The 12,889-nt window shown below is 47.2% G+C and overlaps 1 protein-coding gene across 1 annotated transcript; it reads right to left on the bottom strand.

The window, feature by feature from the left end:
• Nucleotides 1-1,289: 1,289 nt before the first annotated feature.
• Nucleotides 1,290-2,525, bottom strand: FOXQ1 (forkhead box Q1). Its single transcript, XM_058818209.1, has one exon. It carries the CDS (start codon nucleotides 2,523-2,525, stop codon nucleotides 1,290-1,292), a length of 1,236 nt encoding a protein of 411 aa, XP_058674192.1.
• Nucleotides 2,526-12,889: the final 10,364 nt, after the last annotated feature.

The following is a 12,889-nucleotide window of genomic DNA, read 5'->3' as shown; positions in this document are numbered from 1 at the left end:
AAAAAACCGAGGGGAAGGGAAAAAAAAAAAAAGGCAGGCAGAAGGCAGATGTCCAGGATTTTCACAGGCTGCCCCTACGTCAGGCGGTTTGCCTGCAAATCTCTCCGTCAGCATTTCTGCAGGGCTGAGCCCCGGCGAGAAATTCTGATTTGACTCGAGGAATTGCAGAGGACTTTCATTCCTGGCGGCAGCCTAAGAGGAGAACCTCTCATGTCCCTGACTAAAATAAGGCGGGTCCATAGGTGGCACCTCTACCCGCCGGCAGGGATGGGGATGAAGGGGCGGGCAGCCCTGCTGCCCCCGCGGGCCTGCCGAGCTTCTCGGTCAAGGCTGTCCCACGACAGGCTTCCCTCCCTCACGCCAGCACAGACAGCACGCTCTTCTCCTTATTACCGCCTTTATTTAGGGGGCAGCTTTTATTCGGGGGAAAGGAGAAAGGAAAACATGGTGGCCGAGCGTCAATAAAATGCACACGCACATATATTACATACAAACACAAAAATAAAATACGAAAAAAATTTACTCTTCTCTTTCCAGTAGCAATGGTCTTGGCCACAAACGTAGAACGCCAGCCAGTACAGGACATAACGCCTGACATTTCCTTGAGCCCTTTCCCCTCTCCCGCCCCCTCCAATAATTAATTAAAAAAGCTGCACTCTCTTTGTGTTAAAAACACTACTTTTATAAATAATTTAATATCCTCCCTTCCCAGGAAATGCCAATTGCCGGACAGGAGAAAAGGTTTCTTTTGGCACAGTGATGCATTGCTTTGCAGTACAGACCTACGGCTCCTCAGCAGACCCCGGCCCCCTCCCCGACTCTCTGGCTGCTGCTCCCGGCCCCCTCCCTGCTCCCCGCCCTCCCAAGCGCACAGCGCATCCCCAGCGGCCGCCACCGCGCCCCTCCGCGGGCACCCCCGCCCTGCTGCCCCCGCCTTCGGGAGCGGGAGATGTGGGGACAAGAGAGGGACACACAAAGGGGATGGAGACGGACTGGCTTAAGTCAAGTAGTCTCAACGAACAGTAAGAAGCACTTGAGGCTCATGGCTTTGTCCAAACCGACAGTTGTTTGATTTTTTTCTATTTTTTTTTTTTTTTTTTTTTTTTTTTTTTTTTTTTTTTTTTGGTTTAAGTTAAACCCACTGTCATTTCACTAAGGCACAGTCACCGAGGCTTTTGCTTGGAGGCTGCGGTCGCCTCTGGAGTTTAAAGTGCGGGATCCAGAGCCTCCTCCTTTCCCCCTCCACGCCTCCCCGGGCAGGTCCCTCGCAGGGGAGGAGGGGGGCTCCATTAAGCCAGCGGGGTCTCCACGGCGTACGGCTGGAAGGAGGCCGAGCCCCCCGCCGCCGGCGGCAGCGGCCCGGCCAGCCGGAGGGGCGCGTACAGCGGGGAGCCGGGCGGCGGCCCCCGCCCGCCCTTGGCCATCCCGCCGTGGAACAGCGGCGCCCGCGGCCGCTCCGCCAGCGGCGCCGCCTCCCCCGGGGCCAGCGCGGGCCGCACGCCCCCCAGCAGCAGCGGCGGCGGCGGCGGCGAGGGCTCTCCCAGCCCGTAGGCACAGAGCTGCAGGAGGCCCCCGCCGTAGAGGGCGGCGGCGGGCGGGGGCTGCGCGGCAGGTGGGTAGGGCAGCAGCGGGTACGGGCCGGGCAGCAGGTGCGGGGGCGCGGGCGGCGCCGGCCACAGGAGGCGGCCGTGCGGGGCCGGCGGCGGCTGCGGGGCGGCGCGGGGTCCTGCCGGCCGCTGCAGGAGGCTCTCGATGGCGAAGGAGCTGGAGAACTTGGCAGCGCCGCCGCCCGCCGGCCGCGCCCCGCCGCCCCCCGCCGCCGCGTCCTTGGCTCCCGGCGCGCAGTGACAGGGCGAGGAGGCGCAGCAGCACTGCGGGGCAGCGCCGGGGGACGCGGCGCCCGCTCCGGCCGCCTCCTGCGGCACTTGCGGCGGGACGCCGGCGGCGGGGCGGGCGGGCTGCGGCGGCGGGGCGGCGCGGCTGAGGCGCTTGCGGCGGCGGCGGAAGACGCCGTCGGCGAAGGTGTACTCGCTGCTGGGGTTCAGCATCCAGTAGTTGTCCTTGCCCCAAGGCCGCGCCGGGTCGCGCAGCACCTTGACGAAGCAGTCGTTGAGGGAGAGGTTGTGGCGCACCGAGTTGCGCCAGCCGGTGTAGGCGCCGCGGAAGAAGGGGAAGCGGCTCATCAGGTAGTCATTGATCTCGGCCAGGGTCAGGCGGCCGCCGGCCGAGTCGCGGATGGCCATGGCGATGAGCGCGATGTAGGAGTAGGGCGGTTTCGGGCGCCGCGTGTAGGGCTTCCCCTTGGCGCTCTCGGCGGGCGGCGGCGGCGGGGGCTGCGGCGTGGGGGGCGGCGGCGGGGGATGCCCCGGCCGCCCGGCCCCGCCGCCCGGGCTGTTGGCCGCGCAGTCACCGTCCGAGCCCAGCTCGCTCTCCGCCGGAGCCGGGGAGAGCGAGCCGCTGCCTTCCTGGTCGCTGCCGGCGCTCAGCTTGTCCTCATAGTGCTGCGAGAACACCTCCAGCTTCATGGCGGCGCCGCCGCCGGCCCCCCCGCACCCCGCGGCTCCGCTGGGCGGGCGCGACCCCCGCCCCTCGGCGCGGCCTCAGGGGATGGAGGCGGGAGGCAGCCGGGTGACCCAGCGGCTGCTGTCCCCTCGGCGGCTTGGACAGCTCCGCGGCGGCAGCGCCCGCCTCAGCGCCGCTCGGTGCCCGGGTCGCTGGCAGGGGCCGGCCCCTTCGCGGCCGGTGGGCGCCGGGGACGGGCTGCGGTGCCCTGCCGCCTTCGGGACCGGGCGATTCCTCCGGGCTTCCACCTCCTTCTTCCCCACTGGGGTGCTCGCTCTCCTTTCGCCCCCTTTTTGTCCTTCTCGCCCTTTACTCTCGCTGCTCCATGGGGCCGAAGGAGAGGGGCGAGGAGGTCCCCGTGGAGCCGGTGCGAGCAGAGGGCGGGCGGGCGGCTGCCGGAGCTGGCGCTTCTCCGCGTCCGCCCGGGCTCGGTGCTCCTCGGGGGCGCTGCCGCTGCTGCCGTTCGGCGCTCCCGGGGCGCGGGGAGAAGCTCTCAGGGCCGTCGGGGATACTCCGCTCTCTCCGGCTTCGAGCGCTGTCAGTGCCGGGACGCCGGGCTGGCTCCTCGCTGCGAGGCGGGCAGCAGACGGGTTATTAGGGTTATTAGTGTTATTGTCATTATCTCTCCCTTCCCCTGTGGTTGTGTGTCTCTCCACCACTTTCAGACCAGCCCATTATAACGCCGGCGAGAGGCGGAGCCAGGACAAAGATCTGAAAGGGTGGTGGGTGGAGAAGCAAGGTAGCAAAGGTGGGTATGCCCTAATAAGCCGTATCAGAGCCATAATTAGCCAAGATGACAGCGAGGTCTTGTTGGAAAGTTATTTTACGAAACTTGTTTGTATTTTCTCCTGCCAGGTCCCTCCCCTTCCCGGGTATTTCGAACGAAGCCGCAGTTCGGCGCGACTAAGCAGAGCCGGCCCGCCTCCCAGGTGTAAAATGCAGAATGACTTATAGGTGGCAGAGCTGAACCTGTTACGTGCAGTGATTTATTTTAATAGCGCCGTATAAAGCAACAAGTTGTAATATGACAGCTCAACAACCTGTTGGAAAATAATACATGGCTTTGCAGTTGTGAATTCCTAATGATTTATGTAGCCTGACAAAACAGTTTCAGTCCTGGTCTTCTCTTTCCTTCTGTCACAAGCACACCTGGTGCAGAGGTAGAGTGGGAACAGGTAGGCAATGCTTTGGAGTTTTGCTATGAGAGAGTTAGACAAAGCCTTAACCTCAGTTTTATGTGTCTCTTTCTGTAGTAGCATGGCTTAAGCTCTTCTTGATGGTGTGTTTGTAACCTCTCTCTTACAACTGACACTCTTTAGTAAAATATTTTCTTGTGTAGGTTTTGGGTTCGGGTGTTTTTAAAGGTAACTTTAACATTTTTAAATCACCGCGAGTCTGTAAATTTCCCATAATACTTGGGACTATGTATTCTGCAATTTTACCTAGACACTCTTCTTCTTTAACAAAATTAGTCATCCTTTTTGGGTTTCTTTTTGGGTTTAAGTTGTCAGGGTCTTGGGGTCTTGCCCTCCTTCAGAGTTTTTTTTTTCCTCTCCTTCAACATTATGCTAGGTAGAAGAAGTCAATGAAGAGAGCTAGCTGGCAGCAGCTTCTCTGAAAACTCCCTGTTCTGCTCACTGTTCAGAGTCCATTGCAAAATTCCATTTCCCTTCATATGGCAGTAGCGCTGGCGTCTGCAAAACAATAACAATAACATCAGCAGAAATCCAGTGTGGTGCTTATGTTTTATTTCTCATATGTATGCTTTGAATTTTGTGTCCTGGAGTAAGAGTTGGATTGCTCCATATTTTCCAAAAGCAGTCTTTCTAAATCAGACCTTATTTTAGAATAAATACATAATGCAGAGTCACTCTGGTTAGAACTATTCCACTGTGGTCTGGCTCTCAAGGAGTATTGGAGAGGAAGACGAAAAAAGCGCAGGTTTAAAAGACTAGAAGGAGAAACAAACAGCCCTACTTTCTATCTTGATCTCTCTTGAACAGAATATATGTTCCCCCACACACACCTGCATTTTGTTTCAAAGCTTTGCCATTTCTTCTGTCTGCATGAGTTTACGTGGTAAATACTGAAGAGTGAGGGGTTCTTATGTCCCCCTTTTGAAAACTTTAATGGAAATAATAATACCCTAGATGTCTTGCTGTTCTCACAAAAGCTGTACCAGTTGAGAAAAGCAGGCAATTCAGAAAGACAAAAATAAGAGGAGGGAGACCTCTCTTGGTTCATTGTTGTTGTTGTCTCCATGTGATGTAAACTGAAATCCTTCAGTAAAGTGTTGTCTTAGCTGTTGGTGCCAATGTTTGTGTTTAAGGGTATGGGAAAAAGGTATCATTCGTTCCAAAACTCATATTTTCTATGATGATGCCAATGGCAAGGGTAGGTTTGTTCCTCTTCCTGCTTTTGTTGTAAATAGCAGTGAAGTAGCGATGATTTGCTAGCTTGCCTTTGATGTTTATTTTATTACCGTTCCACTATTTGTGTGGAAAATGTACACATTGTCTCTTATCTTTATTCAAAGAACTTAAAAAGTCATTCAAATGCTGTAGGTAAACACGTCAGACATAACAGAAGCTTTTTCACAGCCATACTTCAAGACTAGGAGTGGATGGCAAAGCTGGTTTTGCAAGATTCAAGAGGGGACAGAAGCTTGTACTCAAAATAATACAAAGATAGCTATTAATGGGTGGGAGCAGGGAACCTTTCTGAGATCAGCGCTGATTCTTGTTGTGGCTCAAGGCCCCTTTGCTATCTCTGAGCCAGTGCCTGTTGTAAACTCTCCCTTGAAATCTCTGGTGGCTCTGACCTGAGAAAATATATGAAAAGTGCTTATGAAAGGTCTGTGCCGGGTTTAAACAGAGCCTTCCTGGCCTGAATGAGAGCAATATCAAGCCCATTGCTAACGTTGCCAATGAAACACAAGCAAAGTTGTAAGCAGTGGTGAAATAATCCAACTACTCCCATCTCTCACCACTGAGAGTATATGTAACCTCAAGTCTTTTCCTGCTATAGTTTTTAAAAAGGCACAGTATCGCCTTCAGGTTTATAAAGATTAACACAATCATCGGAAAAACTGATTCTGTTAAGTAAACTTCACATCAAAAGCACTTTGATGTGCTGTATTATAGCAAAGCCAAACACCCCACCCCCATCACCCCAAGAAAAACCTCCAAAAACCTCCAGTGAAGCAAGGTAAAAAAAAATCTAATTCTTTGTTCTAAAATGAAATGTCTCTTCCTCTTTAGATCAGCAGAGTAGGACTTTTTTGATGTACAATCCCCTCTTTTCCTAACCTATCCAGTCAAAGACAAACGGAGAAAGGTGAATAGTTGCTTGAAAATCATGCGATCAGCTTTGCTTCCCATTTTTTGTAGTATTTCACTCATTAAATTCAGAAATAGTCTGCCAATGGGTACTTGGAAATGAGGTTGTATAGTCCTTTGCAATTTGCTCAAGCTACCAATTACAAAAATATTCTGTACTAAATGTAGAAAAATGCTTTGCTGCCTGGTGGTTGTGAGTGTATTTTTGGTTGATCCATGTTGTCTCCATGGTATTTTAAACCATGGAGATATGTGTTTTTTAGTTCAGCAAACATTGTTCAAAGGTGTGTCATGATATGTTCTTGGTTCAAATTCTTTTTAAAAATTATTTTTTCTAGTTTTTTTTCTTTTTTTTCACTCAGTTCTTTCTTACTTCTCTTTTCTGCCTTCAGTCTCTCCAGATCTCTAACTATAGAATAGAGAGGGGGGTTTCCAAGTAAGGTCATATAAGAACAACTGGCCAGTAAAAGTCTCTGTGGTGTGTGGAAAGTCCTATAGTTAGTGGCAGGCAAGCTTATTTGTGCACCTGACATGTCCAGCACAGCAGCTGGACAAAGTGCTCCATCATCCCTTCTCCTCCTGTGGCAAGCTGCAGGAGTGCCCTGCCTTGCCAGGAGCGAGCAGCCTGGACAATGCAATACACGACGTGAGAAACAATGGAGCAGTTCAAAGAGCTCGCTCTGGACGGGCTGCTCGCAGCAGGAGATGTGCCTAGCATGCATAAATGAACTGCAGTCTGTGAGGGCTGGCTAGTTGCACTATGTATATTTTTGTAGTTGAAGGAAATCCAGCTAGAGACCAGCCGTAAGAGAGGAGGTTACTGGAAATTCCTTTAGACCTTGAGAGGAAGAGTTTGATCACTGAAGCAGAATGCATGTTTGCGTGAATTCCCTCATTGGGAAAGACTGGCACATTTTCAGAAGAACATCCATTCCCTGTGGGTAGAGATTTTCTCGTGTCTTTGGCAGGTACTAAGAGATGAATTTACAATGGGGAGTTCCATTTCAATTTTGTTTCATGCAGTCTTTATTTTCTTGGGAGACATTACTCAGAATGAAATTTTCCCATGCTGAGAGCTTAGTATCACTTCCTCCCTGTGCCCACTGCATGTTCCATAAAAATGTCTGCATCTAAGCAATTTTTTTTTTTCTCCAGAGCCATGGATTGTGACAGAATCGGCAGGCACAGATGTTCTCCTGTGAAGGAAGTGACATTATTGTTCTTGTTATTAATGCTTAGTACTGGAGAAAAAAAATCCAGATTCTTACACCATCCTTTTCACCAACAAATCTCAGAGCTCTCCCATTTTACAGGTGACAAGGAATGATGGCGAGTCCTGCTGAAAATAATTTGGTAAGTCAGTTGCAACCCTGTCTGTAGAGCTGAGCTCTCTGGAGCCCTTGTCCTGTGCTGTGTCCACTGAGGTATCCACCACAAGGCCTCACTGGAAAGTGCTGTACTATTTAGCAAGGAGCTGTCAAAATGGAGCTTGCTCTGTCTCGAGACTCAGATAATTTATAGCTAATTCTTGCTTTTTACTAGTGCTGTGTTAAGCCTCCAGGGCTTGAATGAGGTTCCACACTGGCATAAGATGAACCTCTCTGGAATATATTGCAGGTTTGCAGTCTGAGAAATACGTGACATAAAAGAGTGCAGGGTGAGGTTAAATCAACACAGTATTTACAACATATTTTGTGATGCCTTAATTCAGTAACTGTCCCCAAAGGCTTTTCTCATGGCTGATTACTGGGTTTCATGTAACCGCACCACGAGAGACAAAATCCAAATGGTGGATTTCTTGTGGATCTCTTCAAGAGATCCTTGTGGATCTCTTCAAGGAAATTTTTCTTACAGTAAGGAGGAAACTGGTATTGGAAAGCAGCACGTGTATTGATAATCCTGGATATATAATTGCCAGGAGGGAATTGCTTGCTAAGGGGCAGGCTCCACCGCAATTAGAAGTTACGCTGTGTTACGCTTGTTATGAAGTTGTGATGCAGAAGCATTTGGTGAAATTCTGTGGCTCTCTGCCAAGCATAGTGAATGGTTTTTGCTACTGGTGCCAAACAAACTTAAAAAGAAACCATCATATCTTGTTTTTGCTGGTGCCAGACCAAATATCTGTTGGCATCAAACTTGGTATTGATGCCAGAGGCTTGCTATCACTGGCCCGTGATATGAGGAAACACCAGCTGAGCTGTTACAATAGCCTCTCACTGCCTTCAAATCCATGCATTGATGGAGGAAAGTGAACAACCTTGTGAGAAGAGAATTACAGCAAAGTTAACTAAGGGATGAAGGACTTAGAATATGTGATGGAGACTCACTGAACTTTGCTAGCCCTTGCTGGAGTACACCTAAGCCAACTCAAACCCACATATATTTTACATGGGTAAACAGTGACTTGAGATATGAAGGATATGTTTCAATTCAACGAAGTTAAAGTACTATTTATAGCACTGTGGATCAACAAATTAATCACCTTGCCAATAACATTCTAGTTGAACAGCAATAAGTATTTAACATTCTTACTTCTGGGTTGGATTTCTTTTGTTGTTTCTTTGCTTTCAAAAAGTTATTTCTGGGTGGAATCCCATGATTTATATAGGCCTTAGCCAAATCTATGAATAAATCATGGTGTGAAAATCTTCTTGATTTTTATTTTTTCCAAGACAAAGTGAAATGCATTATAATGGAGCTATTCAGGAGCAAGCTGCTGACAGTCAGAGTTTGCTGAGTTAGGCAGGATTTGGCAGTACTACCCCTGAATTGTACCTCTCTGCTGCATTTTCTGTCCTCTGTTTGCTGTGTTCTGTTTTCCTTCTCTGCAGCCCTCCTGGACAGCTCCAGAACCATTGGAATCTTTGAAAATCTGGCCCATGCTGCTGCTGGCTTACTCCTGGAACAGAGAGCAGAGTTATACCGAGGGCGCATCCACTGCAGTACCTCAGGTGGCAAGGGATGGGGATTTATATCCTGCAAACTGGTTCTAAAAATCGAGCATGTTTTCACCGCCTTTCAGAGAACTGTAGCAAATACTTGGAGAGCTGGTCCTTCTGTTGCTGCAGATGTAATAAAATCATTACTTTGTTGAGTTGCATGCACTGTGTATTTGATTTTCAGTTCCTAGGTGAGTTCTTAAGGGATTAGCTGAGTTTCAGTCTCTTTAAGGTGTGAATAAACATCCTGTTGCCTCACACCCATGAAATTTCTTCCCGACAGTTGTCAGAATGCTTTGTGCAGAGTGTTGCTATTTTGGTTCTCTAAGTAAAGGTTCACAGGGTTTGAATGTCTTGGCCAAACTTACATGATCTAAGATGGGAATGGAACATGGGTTTCCTAATTCCTCCACTACTTCTCTACCTACTAACCCTGTTGTTTCCCTGAACCTTTACATATACTTTAGTAGATTAATAATTAACCTCCAAGTGGGGCACTTTGAAGCAAATGTAAAATGAAACCAAACACTTGTCATGGTTTTTAGTCATACCAGATTTGCAAGTAGGGTGTGTTTAAATGATGCAAGTAGATAAAGTCTTGTTAATTTAGATTAAAGTCAGTGCCTTATCAAAGCAAGTGACTAATTAGGAAAACTATTACCTTTTGGAAAAGAAACAGTTGAACTATCACTCAAAATTATTTTAACTAATTGAACTGTGCAACTGCTCAGGCTCCTGCAACTGCTGAGAAAGAGGAAAGACAGAGAACTTTTCCCAGGAATTGCCAGTGTTCTGGGGACTTTTTGATAATTTTGCTTTCAGAAAGTTAACAATACTTGTCATCACTGCGTAAACAAGGAGAAGGGAGGAGAGTCCCATGAGTCATCAAGGAGCCAAATATACAGAATTTAAGTGAAGAACTGGAGCATTTGTACTAAATACACTGCCTTCATTCTCTTCACCTTACTGAGCCAACAGGACAGCAAAGTGCTTGTGAATGGTTTGAAATGATGAAGTGAATCTCAGGTCTGTAATAACAGACATTAGGCATTTGGGAACCTGCAAGGGTGGAAACAGCAGGGCAAATTCATGGTGTGAAAAGAAAGATTACGATCAGACTGTATTTATGTTCAGACAGATACATGCAATTGTGAAGAATCATTAAATAACTGTTAACCACACCTGCACAGAGCCTCTGGCAATGCTGGCTTATACGGAATCTCAAGAGCTGCCATGTGCCTGACGTCATACCTTCGCAAGGAGAGAAAAGTCTTGGGTGTTAGCCCAAGACTGGTAAGTAAAGCATAGTCCACGGATTTGTGCCAGTTTAATGTCTGCAAGTGACTTTGTGGTGTGTCACACCCAGTATCTTCTGCCCTGTAAACCTGTCAGTAGTCCTGATTTGTTTGCTTATGACCAGGTCTTACTAAACATCTCCAAATCTGCTTTAATGCAATGGCTCCTTCCCTCTAAGTCAGTCAGGACTGTGAGGAGGGAGTGGGTGAGTATGGGTGCACAGAGGGAGTCTAGCACAAAGGATCCTAACTTTTCCGGGATTGTAATTTCTACTGTAGCACCAGATGCTGCTTAGGGTTTCTTTTTACACGGATCATTTTCCATTTTAAAAATATTGGGAGGTTTTGACATTTTTTTTTATTATGGAAATGACATTTCAGAACCTTTTTAGTTTTATTGTAAAAAATAAATTAATGGAAATATATGGGGGAGGGAATCAGGCAGGTTAAACGTAGCATAGGAAAAAGAAAAGGGAGCAAAGCTGAGATGAAAAGGTGAAGATGAGGAGAAAGTTGGAGTAGAGAGCTCCACCTGAGAACACATTGCAGAGCAGTTCCATTTAGACATTAGAAAATTTTCAGGATGCCCAACAATCTCCAATTTGACTGCTTCTGCTGGTGTAAGTTTTTGGACTGCTCACCTCTGCAGCTTTCCTCAGGCTAGGGAGTTCTCTGGCTTTTCTTTTCCCATGGTGCTTTTGGAAGTGATTGTCTTTCATCTACATTTTGTCTCTTGGAGTATACTTTTCCAGTCTTTCATGGCTAGGGGTGGTTGAGGAGTGGAGGTGGTTTTTTTTTGTGATTGATTTTGGTTTTGTTTTGTTTTACGTGGAATAAAAATTACAAAAAAAAAATAAAGCAAAAGTGAAGGTTGAACATCAGTATGTAATTCCTAAAGGGGCTGGGGTGCTTCAGTTTGAAAGTTCTTTCTGCTTGTCATTTCTGTACAAAATATTTTCTCCTTTTATTTTTTTTTCCTAGTGAAAATATCTAGCAACTGTTAAGAACAGGAGATTGTGAACAAGAAACAGAGCATGACATTCACAAAGGGTTTCAAAGATCTGCAGACTTCAGTATTCATTTATGAGCTCTGGCACCTGACATTGATGGATCAGACAATGGAGATATTTACTCATCACTTATGAGAGTTCTTATTCATAGCTTGATTTATTTATGCCATAAGGGTTTGGAAGACAGTCCGTTTTTACCTTTTCCATCTGACACACGGTCAGTGCCAAGAAACTCAACATGGCCCAACTCAACACAGATTAAAGATTTTTTTTTAAGAGTTATCTAAGTGGTGTGGGGAAAATGGCCTCCTCCAGTGCTACTTTAAAAAATAGTCATCTCTGTGAGTAAATCTTGGTGGCTTGGATAGAGTTTATTTTGAAGGCAGGATGTAACACCCAGTACCCTCTTGCCCCTACTCTAGCTTTTTAATGTACTATCACTAAAGTTTAGCCCCATGAGGAAAATTGGGGTAGTCAGGTGCAGAGGCAAACTGAATAGGCGAGGCTTTCACTCCAGTGGGCCTACATTCAAACCTTCAAGACTTTGTCAAGACCCGTGACTATTCCCAGCTGAGACGTTAATTAAATGGTGTTGGATATGACAGTATTCTATTATACTGGCTTGTGCTGCTGAAAGAAATAGTGCTGTGCTTCTTGATTGAAGAGGCAGAGTCAAGTGAATAATTCGCAACAAATAATTAGTCTAAATGTTCCTAGGTGATTCTTACAGAATCTGAGTCTGGTTGAGAAAGATCCCTATTTATTAATGTCATAGGACTCCCTTCCACAAGGGGAAAGTTTATTTATATAAGATGAGTAAGTTAAAGTGTAGACTTGCAAGTTCTTCTTGAGTCATCAGACCCAGAAAACAAGTATTTTATATTAAGGTTAGTACAATCTTTCAAACAACATTTATGAGTGTGCTTTAACTGATGGGTATATGATGACTGACATTCCAGGACCTCTTCTGCACACACCTACGCTGGCATACTTTTATACATAGGAGTAATCCTAATTAATTTGGGAAAATTGCTCTTGTGCATGAATGTATTCATTAGTGTTTGAAACACCACGGTATGGTGAGTCTTCCAGATACAATCTTGATCTTGCACTTAAAGGTGCCCACAATGTCCCGTCCGGTCTTTAGGGCTACCTTAGCTCTAATAAAAACAGGCCAGCACCCAGTCCTTCCCCTGAGGGCTTTAGCATGGCTAAATTCTCTTCCTTGCAAAGAAGTGGCCTCATCTGTGCTGTCTAGAGGGAACTGTCCTTCACTGTGTTATCTCCTGACCAGAGGCCTCTGTGTGGCATGAGAAAGTGCTGGGTTAGAGGGACAGCCCTTGTCAGGAGGCTTATTGCTAGTTAAAATAGTGTGGACAATCACATGCCAGCTTCTTGAGGGCATGTCTTGGCTCTTTTTAATTTGCAAGTGCCAAATGTAACTTAAATGAATATTTGGGTTCATTTTATACCTTGAAGCTTTGATAAGGTATTATTGCTCCCATCTGCTCTTGACAGGAAAGAGCAGCACTGTTGTTCCCTTCAGTAGTGTAATTTTGTGGGTGTATTAGCTGGGTTTCTGTCCCAGTGAAGCTGAAGAGTTTTGCTCAAGAAAATTGCAGGAAAACAGTCTTTTTCTGCATGTTTTGAGTCTTCCTTTTCAGAGGTAAGATTTGATGCAGCCTAATTTTTTTTTTTATAAACACCATTTCAGTTTGTTACAAGTAAACTATTGGCCAAGTTAT

The sequence above is a fragment of the Ammospiza caudacuta genome, chromosome 1 (genome assembly GCF_027887145.1).
Source record: "Ammospiza caudacuta isolate bAmmCau1 chromosome 1, bAmmCau1.pri, whole genome shotgun sequence".
NCBI lineage: Eukaryota > Metazoa > Chordata > Aves > Passeriformes > Passerellidae > Ammospiza > Ammospiza caudacuta.
The sequence above is the reverse complement of the archived record's forward strand: the minus strand, read 5'-3'. Positions and strand labels throughout refer to the sequence as shown.